General features: G+C 41.2%; 1 protein-coding gene across 1 annotated transcript in view; it reads right to left on the bottom strand.

Annotated features, from left to right (window-relative positions):
* Nucleotides 1-21,305, bottom strand: part of LOC126237208 (allergen Cr-PI-like) — a 149,769-nt gene that overhangs the window by 94,472 nt on the left and 33,992 nt on the right. Inside the window, exon 4 of the mRNA XM_049947087.1 lies at nucleotides 4,693-4,870. Coding sequence (XP_049803044.1) covers nucleotides 4,693-4,870 — 178 coding nt within the window. The remainder of the gene's footprint in view (nucleotides 1-4,692; nucleotides 4,871-21,305) is intronic.

Raw genomic sequence — 21,305 nt, 5'->3', positions numbered from 1 at the left:
CGATCAATTTTCAACTGCTAGTTCACACGAATAGATTCACAACGTGATTCAGACATGATTCATGCCCGACCCACACGGCAGGGAATTGTTCTTAACTAGCCGGGACAATATATACACAAACTTTTGAGACAAACACAAACTAGCCGGAGGGGGGGAGGGGCGGGAGGGGGGGGGACGGCGAAGCGATATCTGTGCAGTCTCGACGACGGTGAGTGTGCGGGCATACAGGCCACCATTTACAAGTCGTCTAAGGTCCATTCGATATGGTCCCGAGTCCAGGAGAGGCGCTGCAGGCGATGTCGTGCTGTCAGCAAAGGCACTGCCTAACGGATACGTTCATCCTACGTCCCACACTGATTTCTGCGTTTATTCCACCCATTGTTGCTTGTAGAATCGACAACTCTACGCAAATGCCACTGCTCTCAATAATTAAGTGCAGACCATCGGCCACTGCGATGACCGCAGTGAGAGGTAATGCCTGAAATTTGGTATTCTCGGCACACTCTTTGATGTGTCGGCAGCTGGGCCAACACCTTGTAGATAGAGGTGGCTTAAAGGGCACGCGAGACTAACGCAGACGGGCGTGAAGTACTGGAACAGGATACGTAATTAATGCTATGAAGAAAAGAACGGAGTTTCTCATATACTTATCTTTAATTTCTTCTTGTACATCTCTATGGTGAACACAAGTGAGACTCTAATTACAATCACTGTAAGGCTAATGGCGCCTTGCTAGTTCGTAGCCATTAGCTTAGCTGAAGGCTATTCTGTCTCTCGGCTAATGAGAGAGAAAGGCTTCGTACGTCTAGTCGCTAGCTCTGTCGTCCGTACAACTGGGTTGAGTTCGAGTCAGTCTCTCGAGACCTGCCTTGTGGTGGCGCTAGGTTTGCAATCACACAGTGGCGGCACGCGGGTCCGACATGTACTACAGGACCGCGGCCGATTTAAGCTACCACCTAGGACGTGTGGTGTCTGGCTGTGACACCACACTCTTGACATTGTGAATCTGGGAATATTGAATTCCCTAACGATGTTCCAAGTGTCTAGCTCCAACTACCATTCCGCGTTCAAAGTCTGTTAATTCCCATCGTTGCGGCCATAATCACGTCGGAAACCTTTTCACATGTATCGTCTGAATACAAATGCCAGCTCAACCAATGCACTGCCCTTTTATGCGTTGTGTGCGCGATATCACCAAAATCCATACATGTGTATATCACTGTCCCATAACTTCTGTCACCTCAGTGTAATGTTATTTAGATGTAATGTTGCGTAGACTGTGTTTTGCAGACTACATTATTGACCTGTTTGACGGCCGCTGGTTGCCGAGCGGTTCTAGGCGCTTCAGTCTGGAACCGCGTGACCGCTACGGTCGCCGGTTCGAATCCTGCCTCGGGCATGGATGTGTCTGATGTCCTTAGGTTATTTAGGTTTAAGTAGTTCTAAGTTCTAGGTGACTAATGACCTGAGATGTTAAGTCCCATAGTGCTCAGAGCCATTTGAACCATTTTATTGACCTGTTTCATTATTAGCTGGGATGGATTCCTCATTGCAAGGTTCCTATATCCATGACTGAGTATCATAAATACCTAAGATAATGTAATCGGATTACGTCTAATGTTATTCCTTTGAGAAGTTCACGAGTAAACTTAAACCAACTAACAGCGAGTTTGCGTAGAAAGAGGTTCAGTCTAACGATGTTAGATCTGAATATTATTATTTAACTTAAACTGAATTCTAGCACTAAGCAAGTTAAGTATTATAATATATTTCCTTTTGCTTCAATATTGTTGTTCTCTGATCGTTTGGTGTACAGTATTGTAGCATTGTTTCACAGTTTATATTTCGTAATGAGTTTCAGCGGCTTGAAACTTTATGTTTGTGCTGTGACCAATTCATCTAAAAATAAATTTCGTAAGGTAGGTATTAGTGTCCGGCGAGATCAATGCGTTGTCCTGTTCAAGTTCATGTCAAAGTTAAATTGACCAGACTTACACCGAAATTCTAAATTCAGTAATCGCAGAGAAAGCTGGCGTCAGTAGGTACAATACAGAATTATATAATGTACTTGTAAACAAAATTTTAGGCTACATAAGCCACTGCTATAATCAACTGCAGTTGAGTGTGTCCATTTGGACTGGGGGCCGTATTATTTCAAAATTACCAAAGTTCGTTTGAAGCAACTAAACCGTACACGCAGTGGAAGTATTTATTTCTGAAAAAGACGGTACCAACTTTAATCACTTTAGTCGTTAAAACACAGTCAGACAAAAAAAAATGGATCACCCAGAAGACGTGGAGGAAACGAAATGGAATTTCACGAGTTGAGAGGATATGTTATTTCAGTAATTACGAAAGCGAGAAGCGACTCAAATTTACAAGGAACTTGGCAGTATGAGCGCTATTATCAATACGACGTTGCATCCCCTGGGCTGGATTCATCGAATGATTCGTTTGGGAAGTGTATTATAAGCCACTGTATCCTCTCCTGAGACAATCTGGCCCACAACGTTACTGGTCCGTGATATAATGGATGCTGGCAGTGGTGTGGAGTCGACGTGCGAGCTGATCCGACACATGTTGTATCGGGAACAGATTTGGGAATGTTACTAGTCACATAAGTACGTGAGCACAACACAGGCAGTTCATAGATACATGTGTCATGCCTGGAAGAGTTGTGACCTAGTGAAAGAGACACCACAATATGGTCGCTTGAGAGGTAACGCATGAGGACGCAGGATGTCCATGACCTGTCGTGTCATCAGAGTTGATCTGAGGTCATACTCGATGGTCCGCTCACCATAACACCAGGAGTAACACCGCGCCGGCTGCTGTGGCCGAACGGTTCTAGGCGCTTCAGTCCGGAACAGCGCTGCTGCTACGGCCGCAGGTTCGAATCCTGCCTCGGGCATGGATGTGTGTGATGTGCTTAGTTCGGTTTAAGTAGTTCTAAATCTAGGGGACTGATGACCTCAGATGTTAAGTCCCATAGTGCTTAGAGCCATTTGAACCCAGTAACACCGCTGTGCCTCTGGCAAAACATTGGAAGAATCGGATCTCCTCCCAGGTCTCCGGAATACTCGTCGACGACAGTCATCCGGTGTAGTGCAAAACCGCGAATCTTCGCTAAACCTAGTGCGACACTATTCATCAGCAGCACGGCACCACTCCAAACGCGGTGTTAACGGCAGGCTAGTGAAGGGACTGTGATTTCCTAGTCTGGCTGCTGCTAGTCATCGACCAGTGTGGGATGATGCAGAATGTTGCAGGGAGTCCACTACTTGTTCTCGGGTGGTAGGAGCAGATATGAAAGGGTTAGGAAGTGTCTGGTGCACAGTACGATGGTCCTCCCCTGTGGTTGTCAGCCATGGTTGACCAGAAACTTGACGACGAGTACGCCTGCCCTCACGCTTCCATGCAATCCATCATCGGACCACTGTTGTGGTATCATCCAAAGATAGCAGTGCCACACCAAAGTCAGCAAAGCGCATCGACACCACAGATATCAGCGATGTCTCGCTGCAGTCCGCAGCGGCAAATGGGAGGCGCTCATGAAGACATGCCCCCTCTCTCTCAGCACCGCAGCGCCATAGCAGAGAGGTCGATATACAGCCGAGCGTCGACTCACTCTTCTCCAATCCGTGATCACCGATGAAGCAGTCAGGAGCATCTAGTTAGGACACTTGTGCTATTCAAGTCTCAGATGGAACTGTACTTTTGTGAATGTTGTACTTCAAGTGAAGAGTTTGTAATTGTGTGCATGAAGTGATGCTTTACTGTTCAAAGACAGTTGTAAATATTCGGCACACTCCTGCGGCAATGGATTGTGTATAATTAAGTACATCTTTGTAGCACTCTTCTAATAAAGTGAACTAATGTTTTGTATATTGTAGTTCAAACCAGCCATCTCCCAGAGCAATCAAAGAACCTGTAGTTGTGACTGGACAATTGTAGTTTCGTCAGGTCATAACAATTGTTAAATCCAAGTTCCTCACAGATCTGGGCCGCTGATTACCTCACCTTTAAGCGCCCATAGGCTCCAAACACACACACACAAATGTGAGTATTGCACAGTTCGGCCAGACAGCCATATTAAGACCCACAGTTAGGTCCCTTTCAGACTCTGTCACGTGCTGACAGCGTTGTCTCACACTACTACACAACATCCCTGTATCCTTCACAGAGACCACTCAACGTCTGACGCTATTCACGTTGCTCAGATATCCTACCAGGTCTGGTAATAACACTAAGCACTAACTACACTGATGCTCTCTAGTGGTCGTTCTATCACAGAGAATTGGAGCTCTAACTATTTACATACCCATCGATGATTTGTATCTGTGAAGTAACATTACAGCTGACCTTGCCTTCTGATTGTTTTACTTATTTTTGAGGTAGTGTAATTTAAAAATATTGTTTAGTTGAGTGAGCTGTCACTGCCATTCTTGGTGGTAAGCTGTATACGTTTCCCTATATCGATTGGGCAGTATCCGGAACCAGTGGCCTTGCTTTAGAGATTCTTAGGTACGGGACTACACTATAAAGTTGGAGGATCGAAGTGTGGGAACGTCAGAAAGGAACACGGTATATTCATTAATGAGCATTAGTTCGCTGTTTCAGAGTACTCCGCTTACGACACCGTACGCTCTGTATAAGGTTGGATGGCCTGTTGCAGCAGAACACGATACTTACCGCGCAGGCGAGCGTCGTAGGCCCGCCGCAAGACGTCAGGACCGACGAAGTACCGGGGCCACAGCTCGTAGGGCGCCGGCAGCACAACGTCGCTGGTGTCGTTTCGGCGCAGCACCGCCACCGTGAACGCGTACGAGAACAACGCCTCGCTCAGCCGCTGCTTGGCCCACGTGGCGGCCTGACAAACACGACGAGGAAACCAAGCTGCACTTAGCGGCCAACAGTAGCAACAGCGTGCCTCGATCAAACGCTTACAATTGATCCAGATCCTGATTGTTTAAGAGCCTCTTTTTTGTTTTTCTTTTTTTTTATTGAGGATTAAAAATCCTCCAAATCAAGATTATATAGGGTGGTCCATTGATAGTGACCGGGCCAAATATCTCACGAAATAAGCATCAAACGAAAAAACTACAAATAACGAAACTCGTCTAGCTTGAAGGGGCAAACCGGATGGCGCTATGGTTGGCCCGCTAGATGGCGCTGCCATAGGTCAAACGGATCTCAACTGCGTTTTTTTAAATAGGAACCCCCAATTTTATTACATATTCGTGTAGTACGTAAAGAAATTAGAATGTTTTATTTGGACCACTTTTTTCGCTTTGTGACAGATGGCGCTGTAATAGTCACAAATGTATAAGTACGTGGTATCCCGTAACATTCCGCCAGTGCGGACGGTATTTGCTTCGTGATACATTACCTGTGTCAAAATGGACGTTTACCAATTGCGGAAAATGTCGATATCGTGTTGATGTATGGCTATTGTGACCAAAATGCCCAACGGGCGTGTGCTATTTATGCTGCTCGGTATCCTGGACGATATCATCCAAGTGTCCGGAGCGTTCTCCGGATAGTTACGTTATTTAAGGAAACAGGAAGTGTTCACCCACATGTGAAACGTCAACCACGATCTGCAACAAATGATGATGCCCAAGTAAATGTTTTAGCTGCTGTCGTGGCTAATCCGCACATTAGTAGCAGACAAATTGCGCGAGAATCGGGAATCTCAAAAACGTCGGTGTTGAGAATGCTACATCAACATCGATTGCACCCTACCATATTTCTATGCACCAGGTGTGGTGTCACCGCCAGACACCACACTTGCTAGGTGGTAGCCTTTAAATCGGCCGCGGTCCGTTAGTATACGTCGGACCCGCGTGTCGCCACTATCAGTGATTGCAGACCGAGCGCCGCCACACGGCAGGACTAGAGACACTTCCTAGCACTCGCCCCAGTTGTACAGCCGACTTTGCTAGCGATGGTTCACTGACAAATTACGCTCTCATTTGCGAGACGATAGTTAGCATAGCCTTCAGCTACGTCATTTGCTACGACCTAGCAAGGCGCCATTATCATTTGCTATTTATCTTGTGATGCATGTACCGTCATACCGATGTTTACCAATTATGGATTAAAGTTAAGTATTCCCGTAGCTACGTACTTTTTTTACTAGACTCAACTCCTTTAACTGTTCCAGACCTCACGCCAGCCTGCGTGAGCTTAAACGCGTGCCTTTCGGCTATCTCCTAGTGGCTTGGCTGTCTTGCCAAGTCATAACACCAGGAATTGAACGTCGTGTACAGTTCTGCCACTGGGCACAAGAGAAATTACGGGACGATGACAGTCTTTTTGCACGCGTTCTATTTAGCGACGAAGCGTCATTCACCAACAGCGGTAACGTAAACCGGCATAATGTGCACTATTGGGCAACGGAAAATCCACGATGGCTGTGACAAGTGGAACATCAGCGACCTTGGCGGGTTAATGTATGGTGCGGCATTATGGCAGGAAGGATAATTGGCCCCCATTTTATGGATGGCAATCTAAATGGTGCAATGCATGCTGATTTCCTACGTACTGTTCTACCGATGTTACTACAAGATGTTTCACTGCATGACAGTATGGCGATGTACTTCCAACATGATGGATGTCCGGCACATAGCTCGCGTGCGGTTGAAGCGGTATTGAATGGCATATTTCATTACAGGTGGATTGGCCCGCACTTTCACCTGGTCTGACGTCCCCGGATTTCTTTCTGTGGGGAAAGTTGAAGGATATTTGCTATCGTGATCCACCGACAACGCCTGATAACATGCGTCAGCGCATTGTCAATGCATGTGCGTACATTACGGAAGGCGAACTACTCGCTGTTGAGAGGAATGTCGTTACACGTATTCCCAAATGCACTGAGGTTGACGGACTTCATTTTGAACATTTATTCCATTAATGTGGTATTTACAGGTAATCACGCTCTAACAGCATGCGTTCTCAGAAATGTTAAGTTCACAAAGGTACATGTATCACATTGGAACAACCGAAATAAAATGTTCAAACGTACCTACGTTCTGTATTTTAATTTAAAAAACCTCCCTGTTACCTACTGTTCGTCTAAAATTGTAAGGCATATGTTTGTGACTATTACAGCCCCATCTATCACAAAGCGAAAAATGTGGTCCAACGAAATGATTCATATTTCTTTACGTGCTACACGAATATGTAATAAAAATGGGGGTTCCTATTTTTAAAGACGCAGTTGATATCCGTTTGACCTATGGCAGCACCATCTACCGGGCCAATCATAGCGCCATCTGGTTTCCCCCTTCAAGCTAGACAAGTTTCGTTCTTTGTAGTTTTTTCGTTTGACGCTTATTTCGTGAGATATTTGGCCCGTTCCCGATCAATGGACCACTCTGCATATTACTTGTTTTCTATATTGATCGTCTACTGCAATACTACCTTCATATACCACGTTGCAATAACATAATGCTGTGAGACAACACAAATACTAATTAAATGAGTCAGTTACTAACCTTTAACGATATGATATCCTTGTTTTATGACCTTCGTTCCAGTTGATTGTATGTGAACGATATGCCAAATTATTCCACTTATACATTCTGTGTGAATGTTGTCACTCAAAATTTTAGGACTATGTGTTACGCCGTTATAGCAGTTACACTATTCAAGAATGTTTTTTATGCTCTGAAGATGGCTCGTGTGTAGCTGAAACTAATAATCACAATAACATTTGTTTGGATTCGTCGAGAATTTTTAACGCTAAATATATAGGATGTTCATTTTGACTGAAGACAATGAAATATCTCGGATCAAGAAAAGTTATAATTCCAATTTGTTTGGCTCGGAGGGGATATCCAAAGATAGCGCGCTCGACACTCTACCCTACCCGATGCGTGCGTGACGGGAGTCAACTTAGAAATCTTCAGTGGGAACCCCCGTTTTTTTTTTTTATTGCAGATTACGACTCTGACCGGAGTTCGAGGCGGACGCTGCTCTACTTTTCCAGTTAGAGTAAACGTTCAAACGTAGTACCGCCAACTTCCATACATATAGTGACACTATTTTCAAATGACCGTGTACAGGACAGAAGCATATATGTGACAATGCTAGAACAGCCGTTTCTGCTGGTACACCTTATCTTTTAAATATCCCCACAGATAAAATCCGGCGACCTAGCGGGCCAATTAATAGGGTCACCTCTGCCGATCCACTGACCAGTGCAAAGACGATCTAATACCTCCAGTGCCTCAGTTGCGTAATGTACTGCGCAACCGTCATGCTGAAACCACATACGTTGTGGAATGTCCATGACAACCTCTCGCTGTAGTACCGATAGTTCCTCTTCCAAAAATGTTCGATATTTACCTCCATTCATCGTGCCGTCGATAAAATACAGAACAATGAGTTTGTTCCCCATGATGCCACATCCATACGTTAACCGACCAAGGACGTTGATAGCCAACTTGACGTAACCAGTGGGAATTGTCTACCCTCCAGTAATGCATGTTATATCGGGTAACGCTACTAAGGTTTGTGAATGTAGACTCATCGGGAAATAGTACCTCGACGAAGAACCTGGGGGTCTTATTTGTTGGCGTGCTCGTTCACAAAACACTATCAGGTTATGTAAATCGGCGCCATGAAGTTCTTGATGCAGTGACACGTGGTATTGATGATACTTATGACGATGAAGTATTGTGATAATTGTACCTACGGACATAGCAGAATCGCGATGTTATTGCCGGGCGCTTATCTTTGAGTTCCGGTGCACTGTCGCTTCTGTAACACGTTTGCTTCGTTTCCTTTTGCCGGTCTGTACGCAGCCATGAGGCGTTCACAACCTTGTAAAAGAACGAACGAGAGCGATCTTTCTCTCGAAAACACTCGGCATACAAGCCAACAGCAGCTTCAGCATTTCTCCTACATTCTCCGTAAATTTTCGGTTTTTTTCTTCTGTGGTTGCAACATTCATCGTCCACTCGCACGCCTGTTCTCCAAATGATAGGTACGTATGCAAGCAATAAACACTGTGGAAGTACTGTAACGTTTAGAGCCGTTATATGTTCTACGTCTGCACGTCGCGTGAGCTCCCGTCACAGCGCTCGTAGTACTTCATTACACTGCCACGGTGGGGCGTGGAGTAGTCCCCTGTTCGATATGTCGGAGTAATACAACAATGCGAATTGGGTTTCCAATTACAAGTCATGAAATACTGGCCTGTCCTGTCCTCGCAGCATGGAGGTAGGGTTGCATGTCCCATTGGATATTCAAGGGCCTTTGAGGAGCATGTCGTTAATTACGATTGAATACCCATTTCTATTCCTCCGATTACAGCACCAGTTGTGGTGAAATGAAGAAAATGCTTCATACAAAACATATGTAGATTTTGCCATAGAATCGTAATGTGATGAGTCTAGTGTGGTATCGTTAGATGTCCCCCTCCGCGACAGACAAATTGGAATTATAACTTCTTTTGATCCGATGTGTAGTTTTCAATATATTTCAATGTCTTCAGTTAAAATGAACGTAGTATAAGAGCTACTAGTCTGTCAGTATGATATGAGACGAAGAAGTGTAAATTTCTATTCTGCAGCCAGTTAACGTCTGATATTACCGTAGGTGAACACACCTATCGTTTTCAAGGCACAATTAAAACTAGGGCTGGGCAACCATACCCGCATTCTAACTAGCTCGAGATTTCGCGATTCACCGCAGAGCTCGATATGGTATTGTTCGGACCATCATGTAACATTTGGCTTGAGTACCGTAAGTGCAAGCGATCACTAGAGACTAGGAACTAGCTCTGGTATCGTCCAGAGATAGCAGTTCCGCACCAAAATCGGCAACACATATCGATACCACACACGTTAATGAGATCTCGCTGTAATCTGCAACGACTCATGGGAGGCGCTTCGGAAGAACACGCCTTCCCTATCAGCAGTGTCCTCTCACTGCAGGTCAGTATAGAGTCGAGCGTGGAAAGCGCTCTGCCCAGTTCGAGACCTCAGTTACGGCAGTCAACATCATCATGTAAAACAGTAACAGTAAAAAGTTTCTGATGAACTTGTACTTTCACAAAGGTTGAACATTGTCTCTCAAGAGGTGAGTTTGTTAATCTGTACATCAAGTGATGTTTTCACAGTAAACGATAGTTGTAAATTATCACGCAATCCTGTGGCAAAGAACTGTGCCAAAGCTAGGTAACTCTATTCATTTATGTAGTAAAGTGAAATAATATTTGATGTGTTCTAGTTTTATGAGCCTTCTCCCAGAGCAATCAAAGAACCCACATTTATGGCGATACGAATGTAGTTCCGTCTGGTCACAACACTAAGCACAAGAACAAGCTCTAACTCTTTTTGTATTCACTGCAGCCTCTATGAAGTTGATGAATGAAGTTTATTCCAAAAATAAACAAAACGAATCGAAGTGAATTAATAGACAATATTGTACTTGACCAAACGCAAACTCGAGAGAAGCACAAATACATTATCTTACCTTATTAGAGACAATTATTGGATAAACTCCAACGTGTCCTAAAAAAATGCTAAAACTCGGATTCAGGTCGCAGAACACAATATGTCCTTCATTAGAACAATTCACAAAATTTTCTCGATCAGCAGTTTATAAACTAATATGTAAAAATTGTGAAAATATCCATATAATATCCAAAATGAGCAAACAGACCTAAGAAGCAGGAATTTTATCTAATTTTTGCAGGTATCCTCGTTCAGAGATAAAATGACCTCCTAAACTAAAAATAGCAGATATTATACAATTATATTTTTATATCTATTATTAATGAACGAAACAAAGTAATTAAATATGTCGGTTAAATCAGAGTAAACAATATACATGAACCGTTATCTCTGACGGCAAAATACAACGCTGGTATTTTAAAGCAAGTTAGCACATAACATAACGAGGACATGCTGAAAACCAGCTAAAAATAGGTAAAATCTCCAAAAACATATACAGAAATTATATGAAGGCAAAATAATAAATTATACGTTAGTAATGGGTAACTTAACGCACAACTGCCACAAGTGCAAAAGCATATAGTGTTATATTATCAGGTATCTTTTGCAGAACCGCTGAAATTGAGCGTGTAGCCCGATACCGTTTCGTCCAGAATAGAAATAAATGAGCAGCCAAACTCCTGTGGTATTTGAATAAATTTGCAATAAGAGTGCTCATGCATTGTGTGTAGTTATATGAACGGCTATGGTGAATTTTTAAGTAAAGCTAACGAAGACGGAAATGTCCTCCAAAACCATTACTCGACTCTGAACCCAATACAATATTTTATTTGTTTGTTGGAGATTATGATGATTTACCCAGTGAGTTGAAAGTGCACATTTATATTCCCGTTCACATATTAGAATAACACTTTGAAAGGTTACCAGAGGTTAATCAGCTTGAAAAGAAGGTGGTAACATCCAAATTTAGTTGCAACAGGGCCCACATCCGTAATAAACTTCTTGATAGAGATAAGTTTCTTCTAACGGTAGTTATTTACTTCCATTTTACGTTCTACGAAGTTTCAGCTGTGTTGTCATTCTCAAGTAACTGCATACATGCCACAAAACCGTAAGCAAACTGCCAGTTACAAAGCAACCATTGGTTAGAGCCACCAGAACAAAATCATATTAAAAACAGAAAAAAGTGCTCTTAACAATGTTTCACCCTTTGACTACATACGTTTTAGCTACAGGCATTTTCATTATATTCCGCTGCTGATCAGACATGGAGTAAAATAAATAAAATCAAACACTGTGCAAGCACAAGCAAAACAATAATAAGTAAGCAATAGTTGAAAATGTTATACAAAAAAAGGGTTTATCACATCATCGGGCTTGAAGACTGTAGCCAAAATAATCGTTACAGTACAAACAAAAGAACACAACATTATCCATGAAAGACGTATGTACGAAAGACGTATGCGTCGTCAGCGATGGGCGAGGCATGGCAGAGTCTCTGACCAGAGTTGTTGCTTGTCGCGAGTCGGCGTCAGTCGGCTTTAGTCTTCTGTCCGTGCTAGTAAGCAGTAGTCGGCGCGTGCGTGCGCGTGTCGGAAGTCTGCTCGGGACTCTGGTCAGGACTCTGGAGGATGAGTATTGTTGTAGAAGGTAAAGAAGCAGCCTTGCGCATATCTAATAATGTATGTTAATTGTCATTTTTAATTTGTTCAAAAAAATGCCCCAATAATAATTTTTACAATATACAGTAACCTTTTAAAGAAAAGCATTCATTTCAATTTAAAGAATATTTCCAATGCATGATCATTCCTTCTAAGAATCGGAAAAAATATACGCCAGCGTTGCACGAAGCTGTGTCGAAAAATTTCTACATAAGAGCAGATATATTTGCAGTTTCTATTGAGATAAGAATTTTTTGCTTTTTTATTCAGAATACAGGGCCGAAGGGCAGCGCTGCTGTCCTCATAAAATTCCCCAGGTTACTAATTTTTTTCTGAGGTTACAATATTAACAAATTCATTTAATTATTATTTTTGTGGGGAGTTTACGCTTGGTTCATGGTTCTTGGTCTATTTTCATTATTATACTTCTGTGGGGAGGTTACACTTGGCTCATCATTTATTTTATATTTCTGTGGGGAGGTTACACATGGCGACCCTGCCAGGATCGTATTTCTTTGTGAATCTTCTGATAAGTAGTCATATACCTGCTCTTATTTACTTAAATGTAGTTTGCATCTGGCGCAACGCATTTACTAATTTGTCACTCTTTCTTTCACAGATCATCGGCAATTTGTTGCTCTTTCTTGTAATTGTGTTTGTTGCATTGTGCATTGTCCTTGTTTCATTTTTGTGCTTAATTGTGATTTGTAAAAAATGCCGCAAAAAACTGTTAACAGTACATCGCGATGTGTAATGAGCGAAATAGCCGACTCTAATAATTTGACCGATAATGCTTCAGTTTTTGACAACGTTCCTGGTACTATGTCCGGTTTTATGTATGAATTTCAAGTTAAACAGCATGACACATTTAAAGCCAAACATTATCCCATTCCGTATATTCACAGAGAACAAGTTAAGAAAGAATTGCAAGCTATGCTTGACCAAGGAATTACTGAACCGGCAGTTAGTCCGTACATAAACCCGCTCCATATTGTTAAGAAAAAGGATGGTTCACTTCGCCTCGTACTTGATTCGCGTCACATCGATGACATTATTATTAATGAAACAGATCGCTCACAGACACTACAAGAACTTCTACAGAAATTTCATGGTACTGCTATTTATTCCACATTAGATTTGAAATCGGGATTTTGGCAAATTCAACTCCATCCGAACTGCTGAAAGTACACGGCTTTTCTCTGTTTTGGTGACTGTTATCAATTTTGTAAATTACCATTCGGTTTAACTATTTCTTCAGCAGCTTTTATTCGCGGTTTGAATACAATACTTCCGACAGAACTTAAAGACATAATCACAACGTACGTAGACGACATTCTTATTGCAGAAGCTAACTGGTCTGAACACAATCTGATTCTTGAACAACTGTTGCAAACTTTTCGTGCACAAGGACTCACAGTTAATCTCAGTAAATCGCACTTTGGTAAAACTTCTATAAAATATCTTGGACATATAATTTCAGCAGAGGGCATTACGCCTGACCCGGAAAAACTTCAAGCTTTACGTGACATAACTGTTCCTACGACGAAGAAACAACTACGCAGTTTTTTTGGGTTTAATTAACTTTTTTCGTAAATTTATTCATTACTCTGCTTTAGACACCCCTAGATTATGTCAATTGACAGGTAAAAACACTATTTGGTCCTGGGATAGGCAAGCACATTCTGAATTTGTGAACCTGAAAGAAGCCTTGTTGAATGCACCACTTTTATCGCACCCAGATCTTACCAGAAATTTTTCCATTGCCACCGACAGTTCTAACACCGCTTTAGGCGTACATATTTTTCAGGAAATTGAAGAAGATGGTTGTACAGTAATTAAAAACATCGCTTTTGCAAGTCGCATTCTGTCACCTGCTGAACGCAATTATTCTGTCACAGAACTTGAAACATTATGTGTTGTATGGGCATTTACCAGATTTAGGCATTTTCTTTACGGAAGACATACTACCGTTTACACAGACCATAGAGCGATACAGTTTTTACTTTCGGCTAAATTTACACACGACAGATTAAGCAGATGGAAACTTTATTTACAAGAATTTAATTTTACAATTGTTCACATTCCCGGTACACAAAATATTGTAGAAGACGCACTATCCCGCTCTCTTAGTAACAATCAGCAAGACATCGCAACCAACTTCTGCAAAGCAAATTTCAGCGTCATGTACATTCAACAAGTTGCATTTGAAAATTTCATTTCGTCGTCATTACAAGACATAGCACAAGGGCAGAGTAAAGACAACGTGTGGAAAGAAATTAAACACCTTTGGCAAGATAGGAATAATTTTACCATTAGAAACCATTACACTGTACGCAATAATGTTCTGTTTCGCCGCTCTCACCCTGACAGCAACAACTGGTTATTATGCATTCCTGACGAACTTGTTAACAAATTAATCTGGTATACTCATTTAAGTTACGCACATTACGGAGCCAGAAAATGTTTTCTTATACTGAGACAGAACTGTTATTTTACCAACATGGAGAAACGTATACGACGAGTTTTAGCGTCACGTAAAATCTGCCAGAAAGCTAAATCAGACACGACTTCACATATTCCTCCGTTACATCCTATTGTACCGATTAAATTGAGACATATGGCCGCTGTAGACATTTTTGGTCCGATTCCCAGAACTAATAGAGGTTTTTGCTACATCTTTGTCGCTGTTGAACTCACTTCAAAATTTGTTACCTTCACTCCGTTACGCAAAGCTACTGCTAAAACTGTTTCGAAAGCATTAGTAAAACATTTTTTATTTCATGTAGGGCATGTGTTGAAAGTAATTTCCGACAATGGATCACAGTTTCGATCTGCTATATGGACACGTATGTTGCGAGCTAGAAACATTTCTCCGATCTATATATATCCAGGTACCATGCTTCTTCGAACCCTTGTGAACGATTAATGAAAGAAATTGGTAAACTGTGTAGAATATACTGCCATAAAAAACATATTGATTGGGACACATACATACTCTCATTCCAGGATGTAATTAATTCCATACCAAATGAATCTACAATGCTATCTCCGTCTGTTATACTGAAAAATGTTGAACCACCTAACAAAATTAAAGAATTAGTAACCTTTCCTACATCTCGTCGACTACGACACCATGAAATAATTGACATTGCGCTGAACAACATCAAACGTGCCGCAGAGTGCCGGAGAAGACAGCAAAAACAGGTTTGTATACGCCGTGACTTTCACATTGGACAGAAAATATTAGTACGTACACACTATTTATCCAACAGAGGAAAGAGTAGATGCAGTAAATTTGAGCTTCTATACGCAGGTCCATATCGAATTCGCAGCATTCCTCACCCCAATGTAGTACACGTCGAAACTTTGAGAACCAGAAAAACCGAAGGGAACGACCACGTCTCCAACGTCAAACCTTTTATTGAATGAACATACTTTATGATTTATCACACTGTAATGCCATTTCCTAATTTTTTTATGACCACTTATGCAATTATATTCACATGAACACTTACTGATGATTATCGTATTTTTTCTTGGCAAGTGCCCGGCAAGGTAAGGTTAGCAGGTCGCTCTTCTTGTCGTTACACATCAGACCGTGCACATTTTTTCCAGATAAACTTACGTATCTTATGAATAATTATGCAATTCTATCTAGTGACATACTAATTTTATTAAATTCTCTCTCCATTAAAGTCTACAATTCTCGCCTCTATTAACTACACAACATACAAGCTGAAAACAAAGACGGTCACTTTTCTTGTCGTTATATATCAGACCGTGTACATTTTCCATTTTTATGTATGTATGATTGTTTTACTGTTTTGTTTGTATGCACTATGAAATATTTAAGATATAACAAACACCAGTTGACTTTGACATTTTTGCCTTATGATATCTCAACATCGTGACTATTTTACACTTTTTTTTGCTGCTACATTGTGATACTCTGTGTACATTTTTGCACCTGCACACTGTGTATGTTTTTGACATATTACGTTCTTTTGTAATGCTATGCTGTATTCTCAATTATGTTACTATAAATCAGTTTTTATTTAGTGGGTATATGATTTAAATGCAAGACATTAATCTTTGTTCATCATTTTCAGAAAGAAATAACGTGTAAAGAAATAAATTAAACAGAAATGGGAATTTCACCTTCGGAATGAACGAAAGAAGATGAAATACCTCGTGACGAAGAGTAAATGGACCAGAATTAACAAGCATTAACAAGAATATACTATACACATCGTAGAATAGCAGTCTTAACTAATTTTTTTCTTTCAGAATGCGAGGCGATTGATGCAGGCTGTCAGACAGAACTACACATCTTAGTTTTAGTGATGAAATATGCTAGAAATAAGGAATAGTTGTATAATGAACAATGAAGTGACTTTTTGCAGATGATAATGAATGGTGATGAATAATGATGAAGAATATGCTACTATGGATAATGAAGTTTTTCTTTACAGGTGATGATAATAATGGAGTTATAGTGATATGAATTATGAAGTTTTTCTTTGCAGATGAAAATAATGATGAAGTTTATATATTTACTGTTAGTTAAGAAATGCTATGTAGTTATTTAAGTATTTGTTGCAGTTCGTTTTGACAGTATGTCTTATGTCGCATGGTATGGTGACTGAAGGTTTTGGAAAGGACAGCTACAGAAAATATATATTTTATACACATTTCACTACCTGTTAATTCGAAGTACACTACTTTTCAGAATAATATGCGTTTCTTCTTTCAGTTTAATAATCCATTTTGTGTTTTTTGCAGGAGAAATTATTCATGAAATTAATGTGCTATAAGCAGTTGGTCATTAAACCTGTGTCATTCATAAATGTGATCACATATGCTCTACTTGTTTCATAACCTTGCTACAGCTGACTCATAACGAATGACGTTACACATCTTCATTTGCAGCAATAACTCAAAAGCAAATATTGTTATGCCCCAGTAATTAATTATCGATCTCAACGCAATGCATTGCTAGCACAAAAGAAAGAGAGAGAGTTCTGAGTAATGTTTTCTAGTCACAGACCTTGAATAATAGTTACAGTATGTTGCATTTTCAATATGTCCTATGTCACTGGGCATGATTAGTTCTGAGTAATACTGAATGATGCTTTGTAATAATGCATAAATACTATGCCCATAATTTCTGTAAATAATATTTTGTTATACTCTATAAATGCTATGCCAATAACTGACTCTCATTTTGAATGATAACTTTTGGATAATACTGAATAAGGTTTTATAAAAATATAAGAATACTTTGTAACTGGTCAATGAGTGCCAATAATTATTTTAAATATGTCGCATGTCACTTGAATGATGAAAAATGTTTTGTACTATTCAATACTTGCTATATGTTTTGTAACTGGCCAATGAGTGCCAATGATTACTATAACTAAGTGAATTATGTTAATACTATGCCATTCATTAGCTCCTGTTTTGAATGATGACTTCTGATGGTTTGTAACTGGCCAATAAGTGCCAATGTTCTCTGTACATAGATTACTTATGAACATTATTCTGTAATACTTCATACATGGTACAGAAATGTTCAGTAACTGGGCGATGAGTGCCACCAATTACTCAAATCAGTTGTTAGACTAGTGTAATTCTCAATGAAGACTAGTATGTGACTTAATGTCCTTCACCTTCCGACCTAATTACCAGAAATTACTGCAATATCCGTTTGTCCTGTCTATCCTCATGATCATGGAGCACTATATTTGGTTTCTGCACTAATTCTACGTTAGTGTACTTTACAAGAACGTGGTGTTGACACGACATGCTGTCCACCACCTTGAGCGATGGAGATGTTATTATGGTCCCACTGTTTGGTGTACCTCATGTACTACCAAAATGATAACATGGAATATTATTACGACATTTCAGTGTCTTAGCTACACTGATTAATACTTCAAGGAAAAGAACTCCAGATTGTCTCACTTGGTGTTGTGCTTCTGTAGAAAGATATGGACTTTCAGTGCAGCTGCGTGCAACCTAAAGTGCTACAACCATGATGCAATCCTTCCGTTTCCTAATTCGTGTAAAATGATAAAGACATATACAGTGCGTGTGCACTTCATTTCATTTGTTAACAAGATCAGTTGTCCTAAATATGCTATAGACTTTTACAGTGCATGTGCACTTTATTTCACTCCATGATATGTTATGTAAAAATGCTAAAGACTTCTACAGTGCGTGTGCACTTTATGTCATTTGTTAATATGATTTGTACTCATTACCTATACATTTTGTGATTTCCTGATATGTTCTGTACTACAGTGCGTGTGCACTTTATGTCATTTGTTAATATGATTTCTACTCATTTCCTATACTTTTGTGATTTGCTAATATGTTCTGAACTACAGTGCGTGTGCACTTTATGTCATTTGTTAACATGATTTGTACTCATTCCGTATACATTTTGTGATTTGCTGATATGTTCTGAACTACAGTGCGTGTGCACTTTTGTCATTTGTTAATATGTTTTGTACTCATTGCGTATACATTGTGTCTTTGCTTGATGTGTTCTGTACTGAGTGCATGTGCACTATATTTTATCTCATGTTCTGCATATATACACACACACACACACATATATATATATATATATATATATATATATATATATATATAGTGATTGTAAACTTATTAATTAAGAAAAATTTGTTGCTCATGGCAAGTCCAATTGACTCACCATCGCTGCCAAATTTTTGCCCCCCCAGTGGGGGGTTATGAAAGACGTATGTATGAAAGACGTATGCGTCGCCGACGATGGGCGAGGCATGGCAGAGTCTCTGACCAGAGTTGTTGCTTGTCGCGAGTGGGCGTCAGTCGGCTTTAGTCTTCTGTCCGTGCTAGTAAGCAGTAGTCGGCGCGTGCTTGCGCGTGTCGGAAGTCTGCTCGGGACTCTGGTCAGGGCCCTGGAGGATGAGTATTGTTGTAGAAGGTAAAGAAGCAGCCTTGCGCATATCTAATAATGTATGTTAATTGTCATTTTTAATTTGTTCAAAAAAAATGCCCCAATAATAATTTTTACAATATACAGTAACCTTTTAAAGAAAAGCATTCATTTCAATTTAAAGAATATTTCCAATGCATGATCATTCCTTCTAAGAATCAGAAAAAAATATACGCCAGCATTGCACGAAGCTGTGTTGAAAAATTTCTACATAAGAGCAGATATATTTGCTGTTTTTATTGAGGTAAGAATTTTTTGCTTTTTTATTCAGAATACAGGGCCGAAGGGCAGCGCTGCTGTCCTCATAAAATTCCCCAGGTTACTAATTTTGTTCTGAGGTTACAGTATTAACAAATTCATTTAATTATTATTTTTGTGGGGAGTTTACGCTTGGTTCATGGTTCTTGGTCTATTTTCATTATTATACTTCTGTGGGGAGGTTACACTTGGCTCATGATTTATTTTATATTTCTGTGGGGAGGTGACATCCATTAAAATAAAAAAAAATGTTCAAATGGCTCTGAGCACTATGGGACTTAACTGCTGAGGTCATCAGTTCCCTAGAACTTAGAACTACTTAAACCTAACTAACCTAAGGACATCACACACATCCATGCCCGAGGCAGGATTCGAACCTGCGACCGTAGCAGTCGCGCGGTTCCAGATTGTAGCGCCTAGAACCGCTCGGCCACTCCGGCCGGCCCATTTCAATTGTCAGATAGCACTGAACTGTGTGCAGCGACACTTGATGGTAAACAAGTCAAAGACAAACCTATGTGGATAGGTACACTCTACGTGTTCTTTATGCTACCTAAGAAATTAAAATAAGTGTTAAGAGGGGAAGTAGGAAACAATTATTTTCTCTTTTCAAACGACGAAACGGCAACCGCTGCGAATTTCATCATTCGAAACGTATCACCACAGCTGTAGTTGCCCATCTACATCTACATCCATACGTATACTCTGTAAATCACTGTGGCCCCCCTGCGGGTCCGGGGGTTAGAATAGGCCCGAGGTATTCCTGCCTGTCGTAGGAGGCGACTAATAGGAGTGTCACACGTTTCGGCCTTTGTGTGATGGTCCCCTGAACTGTTTGACCTCCATTTTTCAAAAATTTCCCGAAGAGCGATCCAACTCGGGAAGGGCACCTTACATGGTACAACATGTCCATTGTGCATTGAGATCTTTAGCCCACTTTCTCGTCGTCGCTTTGCAGTCCCACCCATTCCCCATCTCCGGGCGAGGACACCTTCCTGGGTGCGTTTTCCACCATGCACTATTCAGTGTCACTTTGTGCCGACGATGACCATGGACTTCTTTGCACCTCATATCCAGTACAGTATCCAGTCGATTGTGGTGGGGCCGCCATGTACCCTGATGGTTGTAGCCCCTTGACAACACAGGGGTCGCTCTGCTGATGCCTGCGCCGTTAACTCCCCACGTATGCGTTTGCTGCGGCTAGTTGGCGCCCGTGGCGAGGGCCCCTGGTCGGAGTGGGTGGCATCAGGGCGGATGACACGCCATGAAGCGTAGTACGTCATCTCTTGCTGGTGGTCTGCCGCCAGCAGTCTCTAAGTGGGCAAAGTCTAACTCCAATGCTAAGAAATATGACCCCAAGTCATTCCCTTCCCTGGCCACACCATTGGAGGAACGCCAGCCTAAGGATGGCAGTGAAGCTTATTCGCCATGGTACCTGGTATGTACTAGAGTTGATGGGGAATCTTTTATGTCCATGAAGCCTCAGTTTTTTGCGGAGCATTTGGAGGACAAGTTTGGGAAGGTGGAGGGCTTGTCCAAAATGCGCTCTGGGTCAGTTTTGATAAAAACAGCATCCTCTGCCCAGTCATGGGATTACTTGATTGTGGCAAGTTGGGGGATGTTTCTGTTCCCATCATGCCTCATAAGAGTTTAAATATGATCCAGGGTGTTATATCCCACAGAGACCTTCTTTTGCAGTCTGACGATGAGCTCCGCGCCAATTTAGAGCGGGCGAGGTGCTTATTTCGTCCGGCGCTTCCATCAGGATCCAAGGGATAACCAGGTTGCCATCGGTGCCTTCATCTTGGCCTTCGAGGGTGGCACATTGCCCGAGATGGTCAAGTTGATGGTCTTAACGATGTGATGTCAAGCCATATACCCCTCCCCTGATGCAGTGCTTTAAGTGCTGGAAGTTCGGCCATATGTCTTCCCACTGTA

Source organism: Schistocerca nitens, chromosome 2 (genome assembly GCF_023898315.1).
Source record: "Schistocerca nitens isolate TAMUIC-IGC-003100 chromosome 2, iqSchNite1.1, whole genome shotgun sequence".
NCBI classification, from domain to species: Eukaryota; Metazoa; Arthropoda; class Insecta; order Orthoptera; family Acrididae; genus Schistocerca; species Schistocerca nitens.
Note: the sequence above shows the minus strand (reverse complement) of the source record. Positions and strands in the feature narration are given on the sequence as shown.